The sequence below is a fragment of the Poecilia reticulata genome, chromosome 6 (genome assembly GCF_904066995.2).
Source record: "Poecilia reticulata chromosome 6, P_reticulata-male-v2, whole genome shotgun sequence".
NCBI classification, from domain to species: Eukaryota; Metazoa; Chordata; class Actinopteri; order Cyprinodontiformes; family Poeciliidae; genus Poecilia; species Poecilia reticulata.
This window is the reverse complement of record NC_088835.1, coordinates 28,050,749-28,076,104: the sequence shown is the minus strand read 5'-3', so window position 1 is coordinate 28,076,104 and position 25,356 is coordinate 28,050,749. Positions and strand designations below refer to the sequence as shown.

The following is a 25,356-nucleotide window of genomic DNA, read 5'->3' as shown; positions in this document are numbered from 1 at the left end:
TTTGTCCTGTAAAGCTAATTGTCGTCACGCTGTGACAGTGATGAATGAGGTGCGATCAACAGACTGGCACATCCTCCAGGTTCCGGTTTGTTTACGACGCGAGAGGCGAGGATTTTCAGATGCAGCTCCTCTGGCTGTCAGAAGGGTTTAAGTTGTGTTCGGATGAACGGCGTCGACAGTAATACCTTTATCCCAGCAAACTGATGGGAAATATAAATAGAAGTGCTGCAGCCAGAAAGTGACTGCCACGTCTCTTACACTGTTTCAAAGTTTGTCATATAAGAAGGGAGTTGAATATGTTTGTTTCATCGCAGAAGGTGTTTGAGAAGAAGTAATGTGTTTACATTTCTCAAAGCTGACTGGTTCATCCGTAAACAAGCTGCTTCTTCAGAGGATCAGTCTGATGCTAATCAGGGAGGAAAACATGTTGCTGCACCACAGATTTAAGCTTTTTTTCCATTTGTGTGCAGCAGCTTTGAACAATTAGTTTGGCAAATGTCTTGAGTGACGCAAATTAAGTTAATTAATTTGAAGCTAATTAAAAACCTTCACGATTTTTAGAAGTATTTTAGGACAGACATTTACTTCTACAAAGCTCCCATTAGTAGCATGTGGACTTTGTTTAGGTCTTTGCAACACCTGAGTTATTTTCTTTTATCTCAGTTTGTGATTCTTTTCACCTTAATCTGCATTTCTCCACTGTGGGACAGTAAATTATATTCTTTTCTGTTCTGCTCTGCTCTGCTCTAATTGCTTATTCCTGTCCATCTTGGTATTGTTGTGGCACACAACCACCTGACTCTGCAAGCTTGTCACACCATTTAGAAGTGAAATAATCCCTAGGATTATGTCTGGATTTCTGTCTTTCTGTAGAATATTTACACCCAGGTTATTTTCCTGAAGCTCATCTTCATTCTGTTTCTTCTCCTGTGTTTTCTCCTGAGAGGTTTTCAAATTAAAAAACAAACTAGTGCTTAGATTTAGGCACAAGTCAAAGTGTTTGAATTAATGTAACAAAAACAACACAAAACACACAGCATCTACGTCATGTTAATGACGTCATGTGGGGGTCCAAAGATGCCCCGCGGTGCAGAGCGCGCGGCATTCAGTGCGTGAGACTCAGGTAGAGGAAGGTGAAGTCAACTCGCGATCTGACCTTTAACTTTCCCGCACTTTGCTTGTTTGTTTGCTTGCTTGTTTATTTGTTGTTTTGTCGGCATGTGGGCGCGTGCTGTGTTGTGCGCGGCGCTACTGTCGGTTCTGTGTCCGGCCGGCTCGACGGAAGCCGAGAGGGACGAGAGAGAAGTGCAGGACTACCGCAACTCCAACAGACTGGTGAGCCCTCCTAAAAAATACATGCATTAAAAAGAAACTTATGAGACGCATAGACTAATATCACATGTTTTCAGACTTTATAAACTGCCTTTTTATAGTCATTTTGCGATTATATTATTATTTTATGCCCCAAAACTAGCAAAAATATTTCTCTTTGACTAATATTTTTTTATTGATAAGAAATAAGATAAGCATCTCTCAAAAGATTATATACAATAGTGTAAAAGGACTATAAAATTAATATAGTTTTTGATAATTAATTTGCTGTTATTAATGTTTTGCTACAAAGATTATCTGCCTGAGTCATTTCTTTATAAAATATTATTTCCAATCATAAGAATATTGTATATATTAAATAATGTTTTATCTTTTAATTATGTTTCTATTTGTCTAAATATCTTAAATTCTTAATTTCAAAAGCAAAAAGCATTAAAATATATTTTAAAATGCATCAAATAAATAAGTAAAAGTCTTTAAAGAACAAGTATAATTATAAACATTTTTTATTTTATATATTTAGAAATATGTTTAAACTTTTTTTAAATACTTTATAAATTGGTGAAAATAATCAAATTTTCTTTTATGACTCCAAGAAAGAAGCATCTTTCTAGTCATAAACCCTCCTGAACCCAGCATTTATTGCCTTAATGCTTCTGCAGTCTCACTTTTCTTGTCTTTTCTTGTCAGCTCGGAGCGCTGCATGAAGTTCTGGAGAAGCTGCAGACAAAGAGGATCAATCCCTGGGAAAAGAAGTACGGACAGGTTCCTTCTGTGAGTCTCTGCAGATCCTTTTTCTCAACTTGAAATATATTTAGACATGTTCAGTGTACAATTAAAACTGAAATATTGTTGACAAAAGAATCCAGAACGTCGCAACAGATTTATTATTAAAAGCAATCTGGGGAAAAAAATAAACAAATATTGGTTCAACCAGTTGCAATGGCGTAATTTTGCCAGTAGATGGCGTAAAAGCATCTGTTTTAAAATTAAAAACCAATAATAAATAATGTGTTTTTATGAATATGTCACTTTTATGAAGGCAAAATGATGTCCAGGTTTCCCTGCTCTGCTTACTTCTAATTTGTAAAGTTTTAGATTTTATGTGTAAAGCTGCACATCATCAACACAAATAATATTAATTTTGGTCTTTTAATGATTTTGAATGTGAATCGTTCTTTTTCCAAAGTGGAATAATTGCATAACAACTTTAAAGTTGGATGCACAATTTATGGATTTGATCAAATCCAGTCGGTGTTAAAATTACCCAAACTTTAGCTAGCTAATAAGATAGCTTCATTCTGTGTGGATATTTGACCTCTGCTCTTGGTGTGATTGCTAAACTGATTAATTCACCATAATTCATCAGTTTTCAACAGAGTTGAGTGCTTCAGGACCTGCTTGGGATCATTGCCTTGTTGCAACATCCACCTCTGGATGTTGCAACAAGTTGAACCAAAGTTGAACTAACTGTAGATTAGCGGTTAGATGAAGACTTTGCACTATGAAATGCACCAGTACCATTGATAGTGAACAGACCCACAGGGTGATGCAGCCACCACCAGGCTTGAGGTTCTTAGGTTTGAGGATAATCAGCTCAAATCTTTTGTCTCGTCAGACCATAAAACTTTTCCCCCGAAGGCATCAAACTTGACCATCTGGACAGCTGAAAGCTTTGAATTTAGAGCAGATACTGCTAATTGTGCCATTCAATTTTATTTATCCTGTTTTATCATTTTTTTATCTTAAGTGTTTGGCATCCATGCAAAGATGGACACTCGTGTTAAAACAACCTGAAATTGATTTAAAATTGGCTACAAAAATATTCTCAATTCATCTAATCAACAGTTCTCCCTCTGGGGAATTCATTAAGTTTCTTGGACCATCTAAGTAACATTGCAAAACAAAATGGCCGACCCCGTTCAGAACAGTTTCTTCAGGTTTCACCAAGTCAGATCTAAGACTTTTTAAGGCCATTAGAAATTAAATCTAACAGAAGCGTATTGCTATCACTTAGGAAGATACATTTCTAAACACTATTAAACAATATAATTGTCACGTTACAACGTGATTGCGTTCGAAAATGTATTTTCCTCCGCTACAGCAAAAGAAAGCTAGCTAGCAGCTAGTTAGCGGAAGTCTAAAACACGAACGTAATGAAAATGTCTGAGGGTGGCTTAAACTTTTGCCTGACAGAAAAGTCGCACAAGAAAAAAAAATTACATATTATGCGAGATTGAATAGTTTATATTGTGCATCTTTAATCTGGATTAGATTTTTAAGAAATCTCAAAAAATTCAAACTTGAGTACCTAATTCTTGTTTTCTAAAATAATTTCCGTTGAACGCTTTATTATTCCACCATGAAAAGTGAATGTGTTACATTCCCTCTGATGATCAGTGCTCAGATCTGTATGATAAATCAGATACATCGTTAACCGTCATTATTCATGTATTGAACTATTTCTTCCTCTCTGTTCAGTGTGACCTCGGGGAGCACTGCGCCGTCAGGAAAGGATCTCGGATCGGGAAGATGTGCGACTGTCCCAGAGGAGCTTTCTGCAACTTCTTCCTGCTGAAGTGCTTATGAGCCAAAACACGCCATCAAGAGTGCATTGTAAAGCTGTAAAGTTTCCCTTAGAAAGACAAACATCCAGGCTCCATATAACGAGCCTTCAGTGTGGAATCAGTGTGTGTTCTGCATTAAAGATGTTTTTGCTTTAAAGTGAGTCTCCGCTTCATTTTATAATCCGCAAAACTGGATAAAACAGAAATGTTACTGGTTTTAGGGCTGGGCGATATGGTTTCAAAATAAACAATTATTTCCATACCAGTTGCAATTTTTTTTCACTTGTTAACCTAAGAAAAAATATAGAAAATATTTTCAAAAATGAATTTAATTTCAATCATTCCTTCTCTGACGATCATTTAATTATGAGAAAGTCACAATAGCAGAATAAAAAAAAACATCTTAAAATTGAAAGAAAGCTATAGTCTTCATATTATTTGAAAAAAGTTAAGTATTTTTATTTAGTATCTGTAAAACATATACCAAAGTAACTTCAAATTTTAAGTGTTTATTTTTGTAAAACTATTTTATTCTAAACTTTATCCTCATGTTATTTTGACTGTATTCTTGAAATATTAAAACTTTTTTCTTGTAATTAATAAAATTAAATTATAGCCTAGACCTGATATTCTGTCGTAAAGTTAACATGAATTCAAAGTCCAAACAAACAGAAGCTGTAATAAACGTTTGTGAAACAAGATGGCGGCTCTGGTCACGATGACATCACTGAACTATGGAAACCCAAGGAGTTCATTGGTGAAAAAACAAGATTTAATCTTCAAAAACCAAAAGTACAAACAATAAAATCAATTCATCGCCCAGCCTCACTGGCTACACTAAAAAAAGTTTGCTTAAAAGTTTTAATAAAACGTACTGAATCTAGTTGAAGATGTCAATTCAAAGATCTTAGAAGTGACAGGATTCAAACTCCATCTGAATTTATTCCAGTGAAACATAATTTCATAAATCAGAAGTCCCGCACAGTCAAGGCTTTTTTTGTCCCAAACGGATTTTATTAGGAATAAAGTTTACAGATGTCTAGACTCCTCGGGGCTGCTTGAAGTTCATGCCGACAGGTGGCTGGGTGACCTGCAGGTTGGACAGACTGCCGAAGTCCTGCAGGAAGACAGAGAGAAGACGTGGACAGGTGAGAGACGTGGACAGGCGAGCGGTTTTCCTGGGACAGGATTTGTCCGAGAGCGTCAGGGTCTGACAGGAACCAGTGATCCTTCAAACACGGGAAAGCTCTCGGTTTGATCTGCCTGTAGTAATAAATGGCAGCAGCTACGAAGACGCTGCCACCACCTTTCGATACAGGCGGACAAAACAAATTCACTAGAAATAATCTGCTCCTAACCTCATTTTAGATCATTACTGAACCACATCTACAGCTCAAACCAGAAGAGACAAACATTTTCTTAAGAGGCAACAATCAAATATTAATATCTGAATCGGTTCGATATTGGAAAAAAAATTCTAGATTGGATATTGGTGACAAGTTCAACCCATAAGGGCGGATCTAGTTAGTATAATTCTATGCTTTGTGCTCTGAGTGACATAATGCTTTATTTTATATTATATTTTTAATTCCTAATTGCACTTTCTGAACCATTTGAAAGAAAGTTTGTATTTTATTATGTCTATACTAAATAAAATGTCTGTTAAATGTTCATTAAAATGTAAAGTTTACTGATCTTTAGTTTTTAAAAAAACCTGTTTGAAATAAATAAAATAAAAATATTTTAAAATCTGTTTTTGCATTATTATATCATTACCATCATATAACTTGAAGATGGTTCCGAAACGACAATATTATCGTTTATCGCAGTAACTTCTGGGACAATTTATCATGCAGCAGCATTTGTTACCGTGGCACGCCTAAATGTGTTTCTGAAAAAATTTATAAATAAATCTGACATTTTCTGACTCATTATTTAGTAAATGCTAATAATTTTAGTATTTATGACCTAAAACAAATAAATTTGGTCAAACTTTCAGAAAAAGAAAAAAGTGTATTTTTAGGCAGCGCATGTAAATATATCTGGTTTCAACTGTGAATTAATTCTAATCTGATTACAATATGACACCAGATGAATCAGCCCAACCAGCGATCACTGGAGGATTATTTCAGTTTCTCTGCCTTAATCTCACAGCTTCCGCCTTTCTGAATGCGTCTAACTGGGAGCTAACTGGAACCAGTAGGTTTTTCCCAGTCAGAAACAAGAGAAAAACAGTTTTCTCTGTAACCACGGCAACAGTAATGAAACATCCTGGCGGACATCCAAGCGGACTTCACAGAAAGTTCTCAGAGGTTCTGATCCAAACCCTCGACTTTCCGTCTGTGATGTCGCTAACGAGCGCAGAAACGACCCGACGATCCCTCAGCGCCGCCAAACGCCAACTTCTTACAGAAGCACCTTTAATCTTCTGGGAGTTTTTTTAATTTTTTTATTTCCCTTTTACTCATCCGGTCCAGAACCAACAGAGACCCAGGAAAAGACGAGCGTGGAAACTCACCAGCAGCTTCAGCATCTCCTTGGTGTCGGGGTCGACCTCGATGAGCTCCTGGTCCAGAGCAGACACCTGCACAGGTAAACGCAAAGCAGACGGTCACAACGCAGATCTGCAGGATCTGAAGCCTTAAAACCGGCGATAAACAGTGAAACGCTTCACACAGGGCTGAAACGATTAATCCTGATTATTTAAATAATCATCAACTAATTTATTAATTGATAAATTATTAACTGGATTTTACAATTCAACAATTGATGAAAAAACTAGATATTCAGAGCAGAAATTAAACCAAAACTGTACAAAAATATAAACGATTTGCATTTTAAAAAATATATAAAAATCCTTGTCTGTAAATATGTTCTATTCGGAACGTTCAAGCTGAAGTTTAAGCTTCGCAATTCTGTAAAAACTGAAAATCTATTAAGCACCTTTTGCTATCCAATAATTAATCGGTTAATCAATAAATAGCAGATCATCTCTACAGTACCGATATTAATTCAAGCAGAAAGGCCTGAGATGTTAGAAGTATTTTTAACTGCAGATGCATCCTTTGTTACAAATAATAAAGTGTTTACTGAAGTAATGCTGTGAAAATGTTTATTTTTTTCCATTTAAAATAGGAATTTATTTATTTGCATCTTTTAATGCATTTCTAGGATATATACCTAAAAAAGTTACGTAGTTAAAAAATATTCAGAATCCGATTAATCGTGATGATTAAATAATCATTAGTTTCAAAAAAACATTTCTCAGCAGTTTTTAACATTGACAGTTAAAATGTTGTCTGGTAGCGCCAGGGTTCAAGAGGAACAGGAAGTCCTTCAAACACGGGAAATGCTCCCAGGTTGATGTACCTGTAGTATCAATGACCTGACAACAAACATGTCATGATCACTTTCGATACAGGAGCAGAAACACCAGACAGAAACCAGCAGGATAAAACTAAAGGAACGGATTTACAGGGAATCAGGCCGACATTAAACCAAACTTCAGGAAACAGATCCAAACAAAGTTTGATTTCACAAGGAGTGAAGAGTTTTAATGACGGGATGTAAATACTGTCTTTTTTGTTTTTAGATAAAATGTGTTTGGGCCAAACTCCAAACTAAAAACTACAAATAATCTGCAAATCGAGATTTTTCCTGCAAAATAGTCCAGACTTTTTAAATTCTCAGTCCTTTATATTTAATAATAAAGTAAAACACTGAAGTTTTCTCCATTGACTTGTTGAAAATATTTCTACAAAAATGACAGGACACCTAAAACAGGGACGTGAAAAAAAAAAGATTGAAGGACACATGTCCTTATGTGTCCTTTCACATAAGGACATGAAAAATGAGTTTCAAAAAGAAGGGAGGGAATAAAGGACAAAAGGCATGGAGGTAAGAAGGAGAAAACAGAGTAAAGGAAAGAAGGACACAAGGAAAGAAGTGGAAGGTCAAGAAAGAAGGAAGGAAATAAATAACGGCAGAGGAAAGGACGTAAAAACGAGCCGTGAGGGAATAAGAAAGGAGATGAAGAAGGAAAGAAAGGACGCAAATTCCCCCCTAATTATCCAGAACTGGAAGACACAGAAATCAAATTCCACACTTTTCCAAACCAATTTTAGAAAAAGAAGCAAAGTTTACGATGTTTTCTTCAATATGAAATAATACACTGGCCTTGTTGTCCATTTTGCCCTAAAAATAATTTTAGAAAACTAACTTAGACAGCAGGACAGAGATTTCAGTCTGGAAAAACTGATGTCTTTTCATACATTTAGACTTTTTCTGTCATATTATGGAAGACGCTGAAAGTAAACAGTCCACATGATTTTCCATCATTTCAAACAAAAATAAATAAATAAATAAAAAAGCAGTAAAATCAGTAGCTCAAATCCAAGTCCGGACATTTGAGATGTAGACTGACAACCAAAAAAATCCAGAACAGCTCCAACAAAAACAAAACGCCTGAATCACCAGCGACATTTCTAACGATGCGTTCACTGACCTCTGGAACGTAGTTGTCCCTCCTCTCTCTCTCCTCCTCCTGCAGCTTGATGGAGATTCCTCTGACGGGACCGCGCTGGATCCTCTTCATCAGATGTGTCACATACCTGCAGGCGCAAACGCACTCTGGTTTTTAGCTCCTCCTGTCCTCTGCAGTGCTACAATCTGACCGTTCAGCTACGATCCACTGACTCACCCGGCAATCTTGTTGCGGAGCTTCTTGCTCGGGATGATGGCGATCTCCTCACACACCCTCTTGTTGGTGTGGAAGTCGTTTCCCAGCCGGGTGTAGTATTTCTCGATGATGACCCTGGCGGCCTTCTTCACCGTCTTGGTCCTGACTCGTCCCTGCAGGTGCAAAGATTTTAGATTCGGTGATTAGGAAGACATGTTGGAAAAGACTCCTGCGTTATTCCTTCACATTTTTAATTAAATGCATGTTCAGGTCACTAAGGAGTAACAGAACCGGCACATCGTGTAGTTTTCTCAGAATCAGTTGACCTAAGAACATTTCTGCCTGCAGACTACAGATAATAATACTGCCCCCTACAGGTTAAACTGTTGGCACAAAGCATGATGGGAGCATCTCTTCCTGATACTTCTATCAATCCGAAATAATGCTTCCGAGTTTCTAATCCGGTTTGTTTCTAGATTTTTTTTTTTTAAATGACAGCATGTTATTCAGCCTTTTAACTTCATAAACCCTGTAATTTTCATCAATTAACCGAAATAGCTGCTTGTAAACCGTATCATCTTGCTGTAATCTGTAAGGTTGCATCAGGAAAACCATAAAAAAAAGCAGCTGTTTGAAATAAAACAGCTTCAAGTCCTCAAATAAATTTCTGAGACCTTTAATACCAGTGCAGTAGCTTTTATCTAACCTGACAGGACATAGGACGTTTTAACATGGCACGTTTTACACTTTTTCACGTGAAACCGAGACTTCCTCCGCAACACAGCTCCAGGTCTGTTCCGCCCTCCGGCTACTCTGTCCGGGCTACCGAGCAAGCTGTCTCCGCGGCAGACCGAAACACTCCCGCAACTTTGATTTATCCACATTACGAGCCGGTGTTAAACACAAAAGTAAGAACCCGATACCTGCGGCCTCGCCTACGTCTGAACCTGAGGCTCATTCAGACTAACGGCGGCTAGGTTTACTGACAATAATCTTCTTAAATTGTATAATCTAATGTCAATACTGCGGTGAATCGCAAGCTTCAGCATTCCGGCGTTTATCAATATGACTATCAGGATGAATAAAAAGTTAAAACGGAAGGATTGATGTGGATAAAACAGAAAGACGTGAAATTATCACCCACCATGTTGGATCGGCCTGATAAAAGAGACCGAGAAGACTTCCGGTGGAAGTTTAAAACCGACGGAGGTTTAACTGCAGCGACACCCCATGGCTAAAGGCTGAAACTACAAAAACAAAAGCGATATAACGCTTAAAATATTGAATCACACTTCAGAGTGATTTAATTTCGATCAGTGGTATTTTTAGTATAAAGAAGAAAATTCCCTACTGTAGGAAATAAAATATTGTTTTTAAACAAATCATGACGGGAAAATCCCGCTTTGTCTTAGTTATCAGGTATTCTATTATCTAGAATTTTTACATGACTTACCATAAAAAACAACTCTTTTATCAATTAGGCTGTCCTGCAGTTTGATCCCTTCTCCCATAAAATATGCAAAACCCTTCAGCTGCAAAGCCAGAATGTAAATTAGATAATTTGAGGGGTTTTCACTTACTTGTTTGGTATTTATAAAATAGTTAGGCAGGTTGGTTAGCATCAGGGAATGTTATAGTTTTACAATGATTCCAGTGCACATATATCTTGATGTTCCTGTTCAAGAGACAAACTGTATGCCATTTTTTAATCCAGAAAGTACCATGTTTTTCTGCTTAAATGGTAATAATGATTGTAGTTTGGCTACAACCATTATCCTATATTCCTTATCATTTTCTAACAGTTTTCTCAGTGATACCTGTTCCTGTCCTAAATTGTATTTCATGACTTTTGTCACTTGTTTTCTCTGAGTAGAGTACATTGATTTGTCTTTACTTTTGCTACACTTTGTCAGGACCTTGTCAAAAAGTATACATTTATATATTCTGTAAAAATTTGGCAAAATTCAAAATAACTCATAGCAATCAGTCCTCAATTAATGTTTGTAGCAGATTTATGAGAAACTCTTTCAAAGTACAAAAAAAACAAACACATGAACAAGAATGCACCACAATAATCTGATAGTCATGTGATCTCATTTATTTAGTGTAAAATAAATCTACAAAACAGATCCACAACAATGCTGCTTATTAGATTAGCTAACATACATTCAGTAGCTTTCTATTAAAGGGAAAGTCCAACATTTCAGCAACTATACTCAGGGTTATTGCATGATTTACAGTCTCTGGCTCTAAGTGATCATTTGTAGCTTATTCAGAGTTTAAATGAAAATAAAATGATTGAACAGATCTGAGATTTAGTTTCCTTTACAATCAACCAAACCACACATTTCCCCTGATTTTAGCATCTGCAGAACTCACCTGTTTTTAAACCTGATGCATTGTTCTTGTAATGTGTGCTTTTACCTTTATAACACCTTATTGGAAGTCACACAAATTAAACAAAAAAAGCATAGTAATTCATCTAGATAATGTGATAGCAATGGAGTCTAAGTATAAAATCAAGGAAAAAATACAAGAAAAACAGAGCTCATTAAACATTGTGCAGCATTGTTTGTTTGATTTTTTTGGATAAATACACGAGCAAATAAGACAAAATGGACCAATAAGAGTTACGTTTGCAGTGCTCATTGGGATTTTTCAGTGATTTGACTTCCTAAGAGCATAAGTTGATTTGTTTTACCTTAAAAGCCATTCTTTAGATGGTTTTCTCCAACTGCTTCCTCCATTTAGGCTTTACTGTTGGTCTAATTCTATCCGGATTTCCCTGAGCTCTCCTTGAAAGAGCCCCTCTCTTGCTGCTTTGAGTTTTCAGAGGGAAAAATTAAGCCATCAGATGTACTGATTTTCTTGTAACCATCAGTGTAAGTACTAAAAGAAGTAATGTTGGCAGTTTATCTGCAATGGACCACATGGGTGTGTTTTAATACAGTACCAAGACAGAAAGACATCAGCATGATTTTAGAGAAACAACGGCTGCTGCCCATGAAAGGGTTACAAGGTCATTTACAGATCATCTATAATCAATCATTCTACATGGAGAAAGATTGATCAAAACAAAAAGCTGCCCATCTTTTAAGAAGTGGAAAACCCACAAAATTCACCATAAGGACCAGGATCTGGCCACCTTGCAGTTACCAAGGCAACCATTAACTCCTCCATATACAAAGGTGTGTGAAGCCACCTGTCCAACAGCTGAAGTTTGGTCATCAACATGAAAATGACTCCAAACACAGCAGCAAATCTAAGATAGAGCAGCATCAATGTGTTGTTCTGGCCTAGTCGAAGCCCAGACCTCAAATTGATTGAAATGCTGGGGTGGAACCTTCAAAGAAGTACAGGAAAGTAAAATAAATCCTGCTGAAAGCTTTTTCTGCTGGATGTGGTTCTACCAGCTGATGGATCCTGTGGCCAACTAAGTGTTTCACACATAGTTTCTAAATTTTTGCTCACTTTTTTTATTTTGAGCCACTTTTCGACCCACTGAAGGCCAAACTATACTTACCAAGTATTTTCTGTCTAGTTTCTAGCTCAAAAATCTTAGTACACTTGTAAGTAACTTTTCAGCAAGATACAGGAGCTTCTTATAAGTCAGTAATTCCTTAATATAGATTAAAAAGAACTTCTTCCACTGGCATTTCTTTCGATTAAAAATGTCTTGTTATAAGTTGAATAATCTGCCAGTGGAACTAGCACTCTTTCATCAACATTTACTTAAAATAAGCTCCTACATCTTGGTAAAAAGTTACTTGTGGGTTAGTTTTGTCTTATTTCAAGTGAACTACATTAAACACTAGAAACTAGATAAAACAATACCTGGTAAGAAGAAGAGTGTTTGCAGTGTAAGAGATAAAGCCTTGGAACTTGAAGAAGTTGAACCTCTGAAGACCAAAAACTGAGCATTAAGTCAGGTCCAGTGGAAACTCAACAAACTCTATGTGAAGTTTTTTTTCCTTTGTGTTTTTATAAAATACGATTTATGAAAAGAAGAACAAAATGCAGTGAGAAGGATTCTCCTGAAGGCACCCGTCGACCCCGTTTCTCTTTGTAATGGATTCACTTATAGAAAAGTGCAAACAGACGCGTCAGAACTTGCATATCATCAGAAGTCGGACCCGACATCCGGCTCCAGAGTCCGATGAGACGTTGTCACGGTAACGGCAGAGGCACCAGCACCTCCACGTAGCTGACAGGTAGAAGCCCGGATCGCTCCCCGAGCGTTCCCTCGTACCAGTCGCCGTCCACCTGGCCGGTGAGCACGATGACCTCTCCCTCGCTGAAGTCCAGCTCGTCGTCGCGTTTCGACGTGAAGGAGTAAATCGCTCGGCAACACGGCTGATTCAGGAGCAGCTTACAGTCAGCTGAGAGGAAATCAGAGAGGAAAATGCAGTTAAGCCTCCAGTTAAACCTCAGATGTTTTCATCGCTGATGCTGGACTCAGGTTGAAAACTCTGAAACTTCTCAGACAAAAAAAAAAAAAAAGACGAGTGGAAGACACTGGAATCTCACTGGGGAAACTGATCCCTGCTAAAACAGCCTGATGATGTTTTCTCACCAAAGTTGGAGATAAAGCTGTCTGGGCTGGATGTTATCACTGAGCTCTCTTCTCCTGAGTCCAGATTGGATGAAAACAAAAATACGTTTTACAAGACACTCGCAGATCAGCCTTAAAGGGCAATATTATGTGTTTTCCAGCCACTAGAATGATTTTATAGCACAATTAAGTGCTATAAAACTGCTACCTTCAGTTGTTATAAATATGACTTAAAACAAATAAATATGGCTTAAAACAAGTTTACCACCTTGAAATTGGGCTCCTGTCTCTTTAAGAAACTCCTGCGCTTTCTGAAACTCTGGCTTTAGGAAGTCATCCTCCATTAACCCTTTAACAGCGTTTCACTGAGAAGCAGCTCATATGATGAGCTCAGAAGTCGCATCAGGTGTTTGCTAATTGCTGCTGGCTTGTCTGAACCAACCGATTGGAAACCAGTTTAGGGAGACCAGAACATCTGTGAGATGATGATGTTCCAGAACCTGAATAACTGATGTTTTGTTTTTGTTCAGGTTCAGAAAGTTGACCTCTAATCACCTTTAAAAAGGTTCAACATGAAGGAAGTTTCTGAACAGACCTGAGGGCCGAGGAGCCGCAGCTGACAGCTGGTGGTAAAACCCGACGGTGCCGCTGGGGTCGCCCTCCACCCGAATCTTTTCGGATCTGAACTGGCGAGCTGGTTTGTTACTGGCAGCAGTCAACCTGATGTAAGGGTTATGTGGAGACAGATGTAGCACTTTAATTCTGATGGTTCTGATAATCAAGAGGATGTCAATAAACATCTGTTTTTTTCCCACTAATGTAGAAATTCATTGATCCGATATCAATATCTGTATTGGAAACGATACTGAAAAAAATTCTAGATTGGCTTTGGTGAGGATGTGTCCAATCCATAAGGGCTTCATAACTTATCTTGCACTATATTTAAAATGTGTAATTCCATCGTCTGGACCATTTGAAAGAAAGTTTGCAGCAGTTTATTTTTACATGTTTGACCAAACATGTTGTTTTCGTCTGTTTCAGTTTCTTTTATTTATTTTACATAGTCTGGTTTACTCCCAGCTGCACTGACTGAACAAATTAAAGTTGATTTGTTTATACATGTTTGACCAAGCTCATGATGTTATTTGTGCTTTTAAGTGTGTCGTAATTCAGTACATTTATCTCTGTGTTTTCTAAAAAAAGAAATATTTTAAGTAGCTGTTTTTCTGAATCAGATCGGTATCAGCCGATACCAAACCTCAGATATCGGTATCGTAAGGGGAAAATGTGGATCGGTGCATTGCTACACGAAGCCAAACTCACCTGGCCTGCAGGTCACTTTGCAGGTCCAGCAGGACGCGCTGGGCGTTGCGGTGGAAGTCGAGCAGAGCGGCAATCAGAGCAGCCAGCGGGCCGATCAGATCCACCTGCAGGAGAAACACCAGAGCGGATCGGTACCACAGCTTCCTGACTCCATGCGTGAATCAAGTCCAACTCATCATCTCTACTGATGTTCTCCTTTAAGTCATCGGTGCTAATCAGACAGAAAAACGCCTTTTTTCCCAGTTCGATGGTCATTTGGAACATTCTCAATGCACATGTGAAGAAATGCAACTAATAATTATTTTATTTAATTAAGACAAAAGTATTTTCTATTCTATTCTATTCTATTACTTTATTAACCAGTCAGTGGATTGTGCTGCCCTCAGTGTCAGAGAGAGTTAGAAAAATTCCAGTTAGATTCTATTTAAAATTAATTTAAGACATTTCTTTTTAGCCAAAAATTTTTGTTCACTTTTTTAGATATTTGTTTTAATCTCTTATTTATTCATTTATTTTGTTATTTTTATTCATTTAATTTGCTTGTTTTTTTGTTTTGTTGCCCTTTGAGATGTAAAGACATAAATGTCATTATAAATAAAACCCATTATTACTGTTATTGTTATTATTATTATTTATATTATTGTAACTGACTGAATCCTTCTGTATGACCTTTTTTTTTGTCTAAATTGAACTAAGATTTTAAGAGCTGATATTGTGGTTAAAATTGGTGAAAATTAATTTCCGTGAAGGATTGAAGTGTTTCAAAGTCATACTAGATAAAAACGTTTTTTTAATTTTATTTTGAAAGTTAGAGATGAATCAAAATGGCTGGACATTTTGGGGGATTTAACATGCAGAAAAGTGTATTTAATGTCTTCCTGGAAACCAAGTCATGAAGATTCTTTCTGGTAATTAGTCCCAAACTTCCTTCAGATTTGTCTTATGGTTTCCTGCAGTACAGGTTGAACAAAATTAAACAGAAACAGTAAAAGAATAAACATCTGGTTCCCAACTCACATCACTGTCCAGCAGGACGAACATGCTCCTCTCCGCCAGCTCTTTGGATGTCATAAACTTATCCCACGCCAGCCGAACACTTTCTGTTGACACTTTTCCTCTTCGTCGCTTCTTATAGTCAAAATCGAGCCGTTGGCTGTTCACCTTCTTCAGCTGGTGCTGAGGAACCAATCAGATAAACGTAAACAAGCTTCAGACGTCCTGCTGGCCGAGATCCTAGCACCAATAACAAATGAGCTCATCTAATTCAGTTCGAATAAAGACTCGAGGTGGGATTTAATGGCGGCTCACCTTGATCTGCTTCATGTCTGACTGCTGCAGCCCCTGCAGAGGGTCGATGAACGTCCGCTTGATGCCGACGTCCAGAGCGTCTTTGGTCTGGCCGACCTTCTGCAGAGCTCCACCCACATCCATCAGAGCGCCGCCTGATCAGGAGGCGAGGAAGAGGACGACCGCAGAAAAACAGCAGGAGAGTCAAGACGAAGAGTTCAAACACATCTGCAGGTGTCTCATCAACAGAGTTTGGCAGTAACTAGTTACATTGTTACATTAACCTGACCATTACTAGTTACATTGACCTGAGTCACTTTAGAAAAAATATACTTTTAGGAGTATTTCTACTACGCTGTACTTTTTACCTTTACTTCAGTCATTTTATTATGAAGTATATCTACTCTTACTTGAGTAAAATTTCTGGATTTTCTACTCACTAAATGAAAAACAAACATGTTTTAACCAAAAATTCCTCAGACACGCAAACCTGCAGTTTTTGTTAAAGTTTCATTTTCAGTTTCTGTATTGAAACTGATGTGGAAACATTTTCTATGGGATGATTTTATTTTTTGTTACTTCTATGAATAATTGTCATTTTGGTCCTTAAAATACCAAAATTTCCACTGAACTTTATATTTTAATCTGTCTGATGATGTAATTTTTAAATATTAAATGATTGATAATTTGATCAATAACTTAGTACTCGAATAGACTTTTTACCAAACACTTTTTTACTCTTGAGTCATTTCTTGGATGGTTACCTTTAACTTTGACTTGAGCACTACTTCATATACACTTCATATATGTTGAAGTAGTGCTACTCTTACTTGAGTACAGTTCTTAGGTACTCTGCCCACCTGTGCTCATTAATTTGTTTAAATTTATTTTAATTTGTGTGTACCAAATTCAGAAGCAGGTCCGAGCTCCTGGCCGTAGAACAACATGCACTTCCCCAGCATTCCCTCCGTCTGCGGGTATCCCACCGTCCGCACCTGCCCTCGGATCCTGGACACTGTGCTGATCATGCTCAGTTTAGCTCTGTAGGCTGCAGACACAAGAACACATTTCAATTTACATTTTTATTCATTTTAATTTGCTTCATCAGTTTCATTTCTGAACACAACACTTTCAGGAAAAAGAAGTTTTGCCACTGAGGACAAGGGGTGGGCTTTATTGTGCATATCAGCGATATAAATCACACTTCTATAAATGAGTGACATCCTAAATGAGCTTATTTCAAATGGGGATATTTTCCCAATAATTATATTTCTGTTTGTGGCTTTGTAAATGTCATGCCATGCAGTTACATTTCTCCATTAAATTCCTCCAGATTCCTTCAGATCTGAAGTATAATTCATAATATTCTGATCTGGAGATGGAGAAACATCCAAATTAATTCTGATCCTTCAATAATAAACTTTTTTCTCTCACATTTTTGGTGCTAATTTGGAGATTTTCTGCTTTTCATGCATACAGCTTTATTCAGCTTGGCTTTCATATTAAAATTATAAAATCTATTCCTCATGTCAACATCCCACAACCTTCCAAAGATTTACTTTTTTAAGCTAATTTCTGTCAGAATCTGTAATAAGCAGAACTTTGCCTTTTTAATTAGGAATGCACAGCATTTATGCATCAATATTGGTATTTACTGATGATGTGTTTGTTTGGACAGCGCAGGAGAAGCAATGGGTGTTTTTTTCTCCGCTTTGAAAGGATAGAAAAATATATATTGATTGAATATCAGTAAGTTTCACTAATTAGCCATACTATCAATATGAAATACTGATATTGGCTACGATTTTTCATATTGGTGCATCTCTATTATTCATTTTAATGATGTAAAATGTGTTACAGGATCTGTTTTGGTTCAGATGTTGGTTGGACTGTGAATCTGGGCGTTAAATCATCTGGTACCTGGGTTTGGCTGGAGTAGCTCTGTGGTTCTGGACATCAGCTCACCCAGCAGGACGTTCATCACTGCGACAGTCTGATGAAAAACACACAGAAGGAAGAAGTTCAATCGGTTTTTATCTTCAATCTCAGAGGTACACTGCAAAACCACAAAATTATACCAACTATTTTTGGATTAGTTCCTATTGCAAATATCTTGGTAAACTTGAAATAAGGAAAAAAATAACTTAAAATTAACTTTTTAGGAAGATATGAGCTTGTTTCAGATCAATAAGTCCTTAATATTGATTTTTAAAAAGGTACAAGTTCTACTGGCAGATTTATTCACTTAAAATATGGAGAAAATGTCTTGAGAAAAAAAATCTGCCATATTTTAATCAACATTAAGAAATTACTGATGTAAAAAAAAAGCTCCTATACTTGGCTGAAAAGTTTCTTGAAAACTTGTTTTGTCTTATTTCAGGTATACTAAGATATTTGCACTAAAATCTAGTTAAATAATACTTGGTAAGATTGTGTGTTACAGCGAAGGCTTTCAGCGCTAATATAACATTAACGTGTAAATATACTTTACTAATGTGTTGTTTGCTTTTGTGCTAAATTTATTTTTGTTTATTATTTTGTTACAAGACAAACTCTAACATTCACCTTCTCCATCTTCAGGAAATCTTCATCCAGTTTGGTTCCCTCAGCTCCCATCAGGCGCTCGTTCAGAAGCTGCCGACAGAAATCAGGTTAAAACACATCAGAGCTCCAGAAAACCAGACAGTTTTCAGAAATCAATCAAAAACTAAATTTCTGAAACTTTCAGCCTCTGAAAGTGGCGAAAGATGGAAAATCTTTTCAAATTTAGATTGATAACTGCTCTAGCTTGACACAAACTCTCTGAACTGCTGCATTGTAAGGCGCTTGATCACCTTGATCACTCAGCTTTGAACTGATCCAGATAAACTGGAGATGACAATCTGATGAAGCCAAGAGAACCACATTCCTTCAACTCGTAATAAAAACTGCACCGATTGCAGTTTTCTGGTCGATCGCCGATTAACAATCTTTAAAAAGGCTGACTGGCCAATTACAATCTTGGCCGATACCAATGTTTTCATCTGAAATGTCGTTAAATATAACAAGAAAGTCACTAAGTTGATAACAGTGGGAGTGTTAACTGCAAACAGACATGACCTGGTGGGCCGATCCATCAGTCAAACCTCTCACTGCAGAGCAGAAGAGGACAGAGAAGCGGCTGATTTTTAGACCTTTGCTGAGGTAGATAAGATTGACTTCACATCTTCCAAAATTAAGAAAATCTGCGCCAATAAATCGGCTGGCCGATAAATCGCTGCATCCCGACCCTCAACTGCAGCTGCATCAAGAAAGTTTGACAGCAAAGGTTATGGACAGAATTGGTGACAAAAGGCAACTTTGTCAAAGTCCAACTCTCACCAGAAACAAGCATGACTTACTTATTTGAAACACTGAATGATAAATTAAGAAAAGGAGAGGAAGAAGTATAAACAGAGCGCCCGTTAAAGTGTTTATCTCAAACTTTTGTTCACATTTTTTTGTAAGAATGTGGAAAACTTTTAAGTTTTTAATATCTTATTTATATCAGGAGCAAATCTGCAACTTACAACAGCCACGGTGACATTGAAGATCGGGAGAATTTTGTTTACTTATAGTCAGATTGCAATATTTTGGTAATAAAGTTCAGAGGAAAAGTTCGTTTGGCCTTGTTAAATCTAAACCAGAGCTTTAAAATAATCGTTCCCTCCACCTTTTGGAGCGAATTAACACATAATCTCTTTCTGATAATTAATGTTTAACCTATAATTACAACCCTAACAAAGTGCAAAGTGCAGCCTACATCATACTCTGATGTACCGGGAATAAAAATCTTAATAAACATAAACAAGGCGGACCCTCATCCTGCATCTTTCCTGGGGAGACGCTTTCCAGGTGGATCGGAACCAGGCCCTGTGTCGCAGTGGAGCCTCGAAACACGACGGCCCACATCCTAAATCTCCACTCGTTTTAACCTGGTTCTGTTCGGCTCGGTTCGGCTCTTACCTGGCTGGCTTTGTGGAACTGCTTCTTCATTCCGGACACGGACATCTTGACGGCTCCAAGCGGCGGACCTGCTGCTGCTACCGCCGGGATCCGGACAGCCTTCAGCCCGTCTACGATGCGTTATCCCCCCGCAGGGAGTTTCTGCAGGGACCTGCCCACACCTCCGCAACCACAACGAGGCCAGGACCGGAAATTTGGACCGGAAACAACTCCGTTTAACACTTCCTACGACAAAGAAGTGGACAGAAAAAGTTCTGCAGCCTGTAACAGTCAATTTAATTTCGTTCTGTCTGCTGTAGTCTGAAGTTTGCCGTATGTCTCATATTTATTATCTTTTCTGTGTCAAATCTGTTTATTTTCTTTTCATTTAAAGTTAGCCGTTCTTTCCAATAAATTATCTTGTTCAGATTCAAAATATAAAAAACATTTTTTTACTACTTTCTCTCACTTCTGTTTTTTTTTGTCTCAGTCCATATAAAGTTATTATAAATCAGTGAACAAAAAAACTGTACTGAATTAATTACTTAAATATTATGGTATAATTCTTATAATTGCATAGGATTACTTTTTTATACTTAATTATATTTTTTATTATGGTATTTATGTTGTGTTGTTTTTTATTTGTGTATCAGGGGTCTGTCAATAAAGTTTGAATTGCATTTTATTGAAATATTGTCGAGCTTAATCGTTTTTCTGCCTAATATATTAATATTAATTTTTTAATAGTAGTTTTAATTTTGTTTTATTTTTAGGTTTTATTTGTATTTTTTTATTGTCTGTTGCTTTGGCCAAAATTACTACTAGGAACTTAGATATTCTTTTTGGTAAATCATTGTATAATTTTTGTTGAAGTTATAATTACAAAACAAACTGTAAAATATGGGATGTAACACATGGACATTTGCATCCACGCCATTTGTGGTTAGTAGTTTTATTGATTTGTTTTTTAATATTTTATTTAATTAATTTTATTTTCCTGCTAAAATAAAAAAAAGTTTTCTCTGATTCTTAGTTGACTTACATCGTGGTTTGAACTTCATTTCCCATCAGTCATAGCGGCAGCGTTGCATCACATGACTCCTGTCTTGTCAACATGGCTGCTGCGCTAAGCAGTGAAGATTTCACCAACTTGCAGCTCCTGCTAAAGGCAATAAACGTTGTTTTTGATATTTTTTTAATTGAGACTTGATGGAAAACGTGTAATTGTCTTCTGAGTGTTTTAGAAAACGTGGTTAAAATAAGAATATCGGTTATTTGCTTACTTTAATCTGCTCTAAGCACTTTATCTGCGGCTTTTTGTATTGAAAACAAGAGTTGTTTTTCTATGGAGGGTTATTTCACAAAACCAGGACATCGGATTAAGCCTGGATTTTCCGGTTGAATTAAACCTCGACTCGTTTTGATAAAAGCAGTAGCTCATAAGTTATCATGGCGATTTATCCACTTCAGCTAGCCTGTTCCAGACCAGGCTAACAACCAGTTAAACTTGGAGCTTCATTTGTTCAGTCAGATCGATCATATTCAAAACATTTTCCTATTTCCGTCATAAACATACCTTGTGCCTCCTTCAAGGGGGCTGTTTTTAACAAGATGCATTTTAAGCTGTACTTCAAAATATCTTGTCTTTAGATTTCCGTTAAGCTCCATTTGCGCTAACAGTTAAACAGGAAGTTGTCCCTGTAAAATAAAAACATGACAACTCAAACAGGAAGTTAACCATAAGTAAAACTATTTAAGGATCTAAGTCATTAGTACATGTTCATTTGTACATTGTATAATCTTTACCAGGCACTGAAAATTGTTCTTATGTTGAACCCTAACCTATTGTCATGTTTGTTCTTTATAAATATTGATAAGATGTGGAACAAAAACAGAGTAACATGAATACATTTGCTGTCAGATTCAAACGTTTTAATATTTACTACTTCTGTTCATTTTTTTAATTTAAATGTTTTTTTCATTTGAGCAAATGATGGTATGAATATGACATTTTTAAGTTTTGTAGCCACACCTCCTGAGCCTGATTTGGTCTTCAAACTGATCACCTTATGTCAAGGCTGGTTTTATCTCACTTCCTGGATTTCTGAATTGTGGTTTTAGTGAAAGAGTCCTTTAAAGGCCATGTTTATTTTCTGATTTTTTTGTGTGTGTGTGTGTTTCAGGCTCCATCTAAAGACGCAGTGAGAGATGTGTGTGTTCAGAGCCACGGAGCCCTGAACCGGAGGTTGACAGAAAACACTGCAGCCACCTTCAGCATCCCTGCAGCACAGGCAGCTCAGGTAACACACACACACACACACACACACACACACACACACACACACACACACACACACACACACACACACACACACACACACACAGAAATCATTGTGTTTAATAATAATCAAATTTTTAGACCATTTCCAACTAGCATAATAGTATTAAAGGCAAGAACACAGTGGTAGGCAAGAACACCTACCACTGATCTTCTGGAAGATCAGTGGTAAAGAACACTTAACACTGGAAATTAAAAACATTTAAAATATCAAAAATGTAAACAACAATAGTTAAAATGAATTATGAAGTGTCTGTAATTGAAATTGTGTTTAGAAAAATGTCCATCTTTCAGGTTAAACAAGAAAAACAGGCAAAAGAGTTTGGCAAAAAAAAGTGAAAGTACTTTGTACTTGGTGTCAAACGTTTTTCAGAATGGCAGCTTTTCAGCAATATTAAAGGGGAGCATCTCTGTAACAACTTTTGTCCGAATGGAAATTATCAAGCTCATTTTGACTTGAAGTGACTTTTACTAAACTAGGAGAGAATTTTTAACAATCAGCATCCAGATTTCTCCACTCACAGAAAAATTAAAACATAATTTAATTTGGATTTTTGATCTGATTCTGTGCCATCCATCTGTCGGTTAGCTGGTCCAGTCCCTCCACTCTCTGTCTCATCACGTCCTCTTCCACAACCTGACGTCTCCGGATCAGATCCTCGCAGTATTCCCAGAGTCTTTCCACTCCAACCTGAAGAACCTGATCACTAAGATCCTGCTGGAGAACAGGTCAGACTTGCTGAATCTTTAAGAAGTATTCAAACTGATTTGATTATTTTCCAGGTCTGATAAGGATGAGAAAAAAAGTCATTTGATTATTTTCATACTTTCTTTCCATTTCCATATCCTATTTTTCTAAAACACAAAACTCTGACAATGGTTTTAAGTAAATGTAGTGGTTTTCACATTGATTTATATTAATTTGACCTGCTTGCATTTGCTAAATCACTCAATATCCATATTTTGGATTTTGTGTTTCTTAATTAACACATTGATCACTTTATATTCAGGTTTTACTTGAATTCAAAGAAATCCAATTTTTAAATTAGGTCAAAAATGCCATTTTTTATTAATTTAATATTATTAATTAAAACTGATTTGAGTTAGTTCAGATACAACAAAAGCAGTAAAAACGACTCTGTCACAGTACAAAAACATTTTTATTGTTGTTTTGCTTCTTGGCTTTTGTTAAAGTCACAGAAAATGTAACAAAATTTTCAGAATGTTATAAAAAATGAGTCTGTAAAGGTTTGGCACTAACGATAAAGTGAGGGATAAAAGCAAATAAGATTGTAAAATACACTAATTTTGATACAAACCCCTCAAAAATTCTCATCCTACTGCAAAAACTTAGTATCGAAAAATGTGAGTTTTTTTCAGAATGGGCGTGTTTCCATTGAGCAAATTTATTTTTGAAATGTCAAAATGCACAATTTCAAGGTTAATGGAAATGCAGCTAGTGACTCAGACATCTCAGTTATCTTCGACTGATCAGGAATTAAATTATTGGTTGACATTAAGTTTGATTTTTCAGTCCGGCGTGGAGGACAGAAGCTCTCAGCCATCAGGGTGAGTAAACGCCTTGCTTCTCTTTACCGTCCTTGTGAGGACAAACACTTCAGGAAATGTTCTGCCGCTGATTTATTTAACCTTTAATTAGAAGCTGCAGTGTTACCTCTAAGTTTAAGGTTCGGTAAATAACTGCTTGTGTTCAGAAGTGGGTAGAGTACCCAAAAACTGCACTCACGTTAAAAGTAGTACTACTTAGACATATTTTTACTCAAGTAAAAGTAAAAAGTAGCCGCCCAAGAAATTACTCAAGAGTAAAAAAGTATTTGGTAAAATGTCAACTCAAGTATTGAATAACTGATCATAACAATCATTTAATATTTGAAAATTACACAATCAGATGGACCAAAATATAAAGTTAAGTGGAAATTTTGGTATTTTAAAGATCAAAATTAAAATATTTATGTAAATTACATAACAACAAAACAACAAAATCAAGCAAAAAAAATAAAACCCAGAAATTTTTCAAAATCAGTTTCTTTCAATGTAAAGTTTATTGAAACTTTTTCATAAACTCCAGGTATGTGTTTGTGTCTGGTGAATTTTTAATTAAAACAAGTTTGTTCTTCATTCAGTGAATATCCAGATATTTTACTTTATTAAGAGTAGCAATACTTCATGATAAAACTACTCGAGTAGAAGTAAAAAGTAGCGGTCCACAAAATTACTCGAGTAAAAATGTATTTGGTCAAAATGCTACTCGAGTTCTGAGTAACCGATCAAAACAAACATTTAATATTTAAAAAATACATAATCAGTCAGACCAAAGCATAAAGTTATGTAAATATTTTGGTATTTTAGAGCTCAAAATGAGAATAATTCATATAAATCAATCAGTATTTTTCAAATCAGTTTCTGTCATATAAAAGTTATTTTAAAAAACTGCAGGTCTGTGTCTGGTGAAAAACATGTTTCTCATTCAGCGGGTAGAAAATCCAGAAACTTTACTCAAGTAAAAGTAGAGATACATCATTATAAAATTACTCAAATAAAAGTAAAACAAACAGTGTAGTAAAAATACTCATAAAAGTAAATTAGTTCAGAGTAGTTCCTCAAGCAGATATAACTAGTTACTACCAAACTCTGCTCTTGTTTTCAGTCTCTCTCCCTCAGCTGAAGGAGCTGGACTGGAGAGTGGACCTGGTGACCGGTTCTGACTCGGTCAGTAGGATGGCGGTGCCGACCTGCCTGGTCCAGCTGAAGGTGAGAACCTGAACGACCCTCTGCAGAGGTCGTGACCTTCCTGATGACACAATACATGAAACCGAATCTCGATATGCGAAACCTTTTCAGATGGAGGATCCGTGTCCGTCAGCAGGCGGGGAGCCGGTTTCCACGGTTACAGTGGAGCTGAGCAGGGAGTCACTGGACACCATACTGGACGGACTGGGACGGATCAGGGACCAGCTGGCTGTGGTGGCAGGGAAGTGAGAACACAGACTCCAGATTCCCTCCACAAACAGTTTACACTTTAAAACGTGGCTCAAGTTCTACGTTTTTCATCAAAACCTGCTGGCGTCTCATTTATCCGGCGATTGGAAACTTTTTAACATGTGTTGAATGTGATAAAGTGATTTTTTTTTCATTCTGTTTATACATTTAATATTATTCAACTCAACCATCATTCATGTGTAAAAGTACTGTTTCCATTTCTACTAATGTGAAAATAAACTGTTAAGTCAGCACATCACAGAAACGTTCTTCCATTAAGCTGTTTACAACTGTTGAACTCGAATGTAGCTTGTAT

The 25,356-nt window shown here is 36.7% G+C and overlaps 4 protein-coding genes and 2 non-coding genes across 8 annotated transcripts; 2 read left to right on the top strand and 4 right to left on the bottom strand.

Moving 5' to 3' along the window:
* Window positions 1–1,094: 1,094 nt before the first annotated feature.
* Window positions 1,095–4,056, top strand: cart2 (cocaine- and amphetamine-regulated transcript 2). Its single transcript, XM_008412595.3, has 3 exons — window positions 1,095–1,335; window positions 2,023–2,106; window positions 3,814–4,056. Exons 1-3 carry the CDS (start codon window positions 1,219–1,221, stop codon window positions 3,919–3,921), a joined length of 309 nt encoding a protein of 102 aa, XP_008410817.1. The 5' UTR covers window positions 1,095–1,218; the 3' UTR covers window positions 3,922–4,056.
* Window positions 4,057–4,891: 835 nt separating this feature from the next.
* On the bottom strand, window positions 4,892–9,828 carry zgc:114188 (40S ribosomal protein S17-like). Its single transcript, XM_008412596.3, has 5 exons — window positions 9,722–9,828; window positions 8,599–8,750; window positions 8,404–8,509; window positions 6,418–6,483; window positions 4,892–5,016 (listed from the first exon to the last, which is right to left on the bottom strand). Exons 1-5 carry the CDS (start codon window positions 9,722–9,724, stop codon window positions 4,939–4,941), a joined length of 405 nt encoding a protein of 134 aa, XP_008410818.1. The 5' UTR covers window positions 9,725–9,828; the 3' UTR covers window positions 4,892–4,938.
* Window positions 5,091–5,219, bottom strand: LOC145552092 (small nucleolar RNA SNORA71). The gene has a single exon (XR_014088041.1). It is a non-coding gene; the product is annotated as a small nucleolar RNA SNORA71 (small nucleolar RNA).
* Window positions 7,196–7,322, bottom strand: LOC145552091 (small nucleolar RNA SNORA71). The gene has a single exon (XR_014088040.1). It is a non-coding gene; the product is annotated as a small nucleolar RNA SNORA71 (small nucleolar RNA).
* Window positions 9,829–10,654: 826 nt separating the features above from the next.
* Window positions 10,655–21,376, bottom strand: sh3gl3b (SH3-domain GRB2-like 3b). 3 transcript variants are annotated; one of them, XM_008412599.2, is made up of 11 exons: window positions 21,279–21,376; window positions 19,724–19,948; window positions 18,305–18,373; window positions 17,660–17,732; window positions 16,644–16,787; window positions 15,761–15,894; window positions 15,470–15,628; window positions 14,453–14,556; window positions 13,725–13,849; window positions 13,151–13,204; window positions 10,655–12,956 (listed from the first exon to the last, which is right to left on the bottom strand). In XM_008412599.2, the coding sequence occupies exons 2-11, from the start codon at window positions 19,766–19,768 to the stop codon at window positions 12,745–12,747; spliced, it is 1,119 nt and encodes a 372-aa protein (XP_008410821.1). In that variant the 5' UTR covers window positions 19,769–19,948; window positions 21,279–21,376; the 3' UTR covers window positions 10,655–12,744. The 3 variants fall into 3 exon arrangements, with proteins under 3 accessions (XP_008410821.1, XP_008410822.1, XP_008410823.1); XM_008412600.2 differs by lacking the exon at window positions 21,279–21,376 and adding an exon at window positions 20,745–20,833; XM_008412601.2 differs by lacking the exon at window positions 13,151–13,204.
* On the top strand, window positions 20,761–25,294 carry commd9 (COMM domain containing 9). The gene is made up of 6 exons (XM_008412598.3): window positions 20,761–20,870; window positions 21,886–22,002; window positions 22,630–22,769; window positions 23,575–23,609; window positions 24,709–24,812; window positions 24,903–25,294. The coding sequence occupies exons 1-6, from the start codon at window positions 20,817–20,819 to the stop codon at window positions 25,038–25,040; spliced, it is 588 nt and encodes a 195-aa protein (XP_008410820.1). The 5' UTR covers window positions 20,761–20,816; the 3' UTR covers window positions 25,041–25,294.
* Window positions 25,295–25,356: the final 62 nt, after the last annotated feature.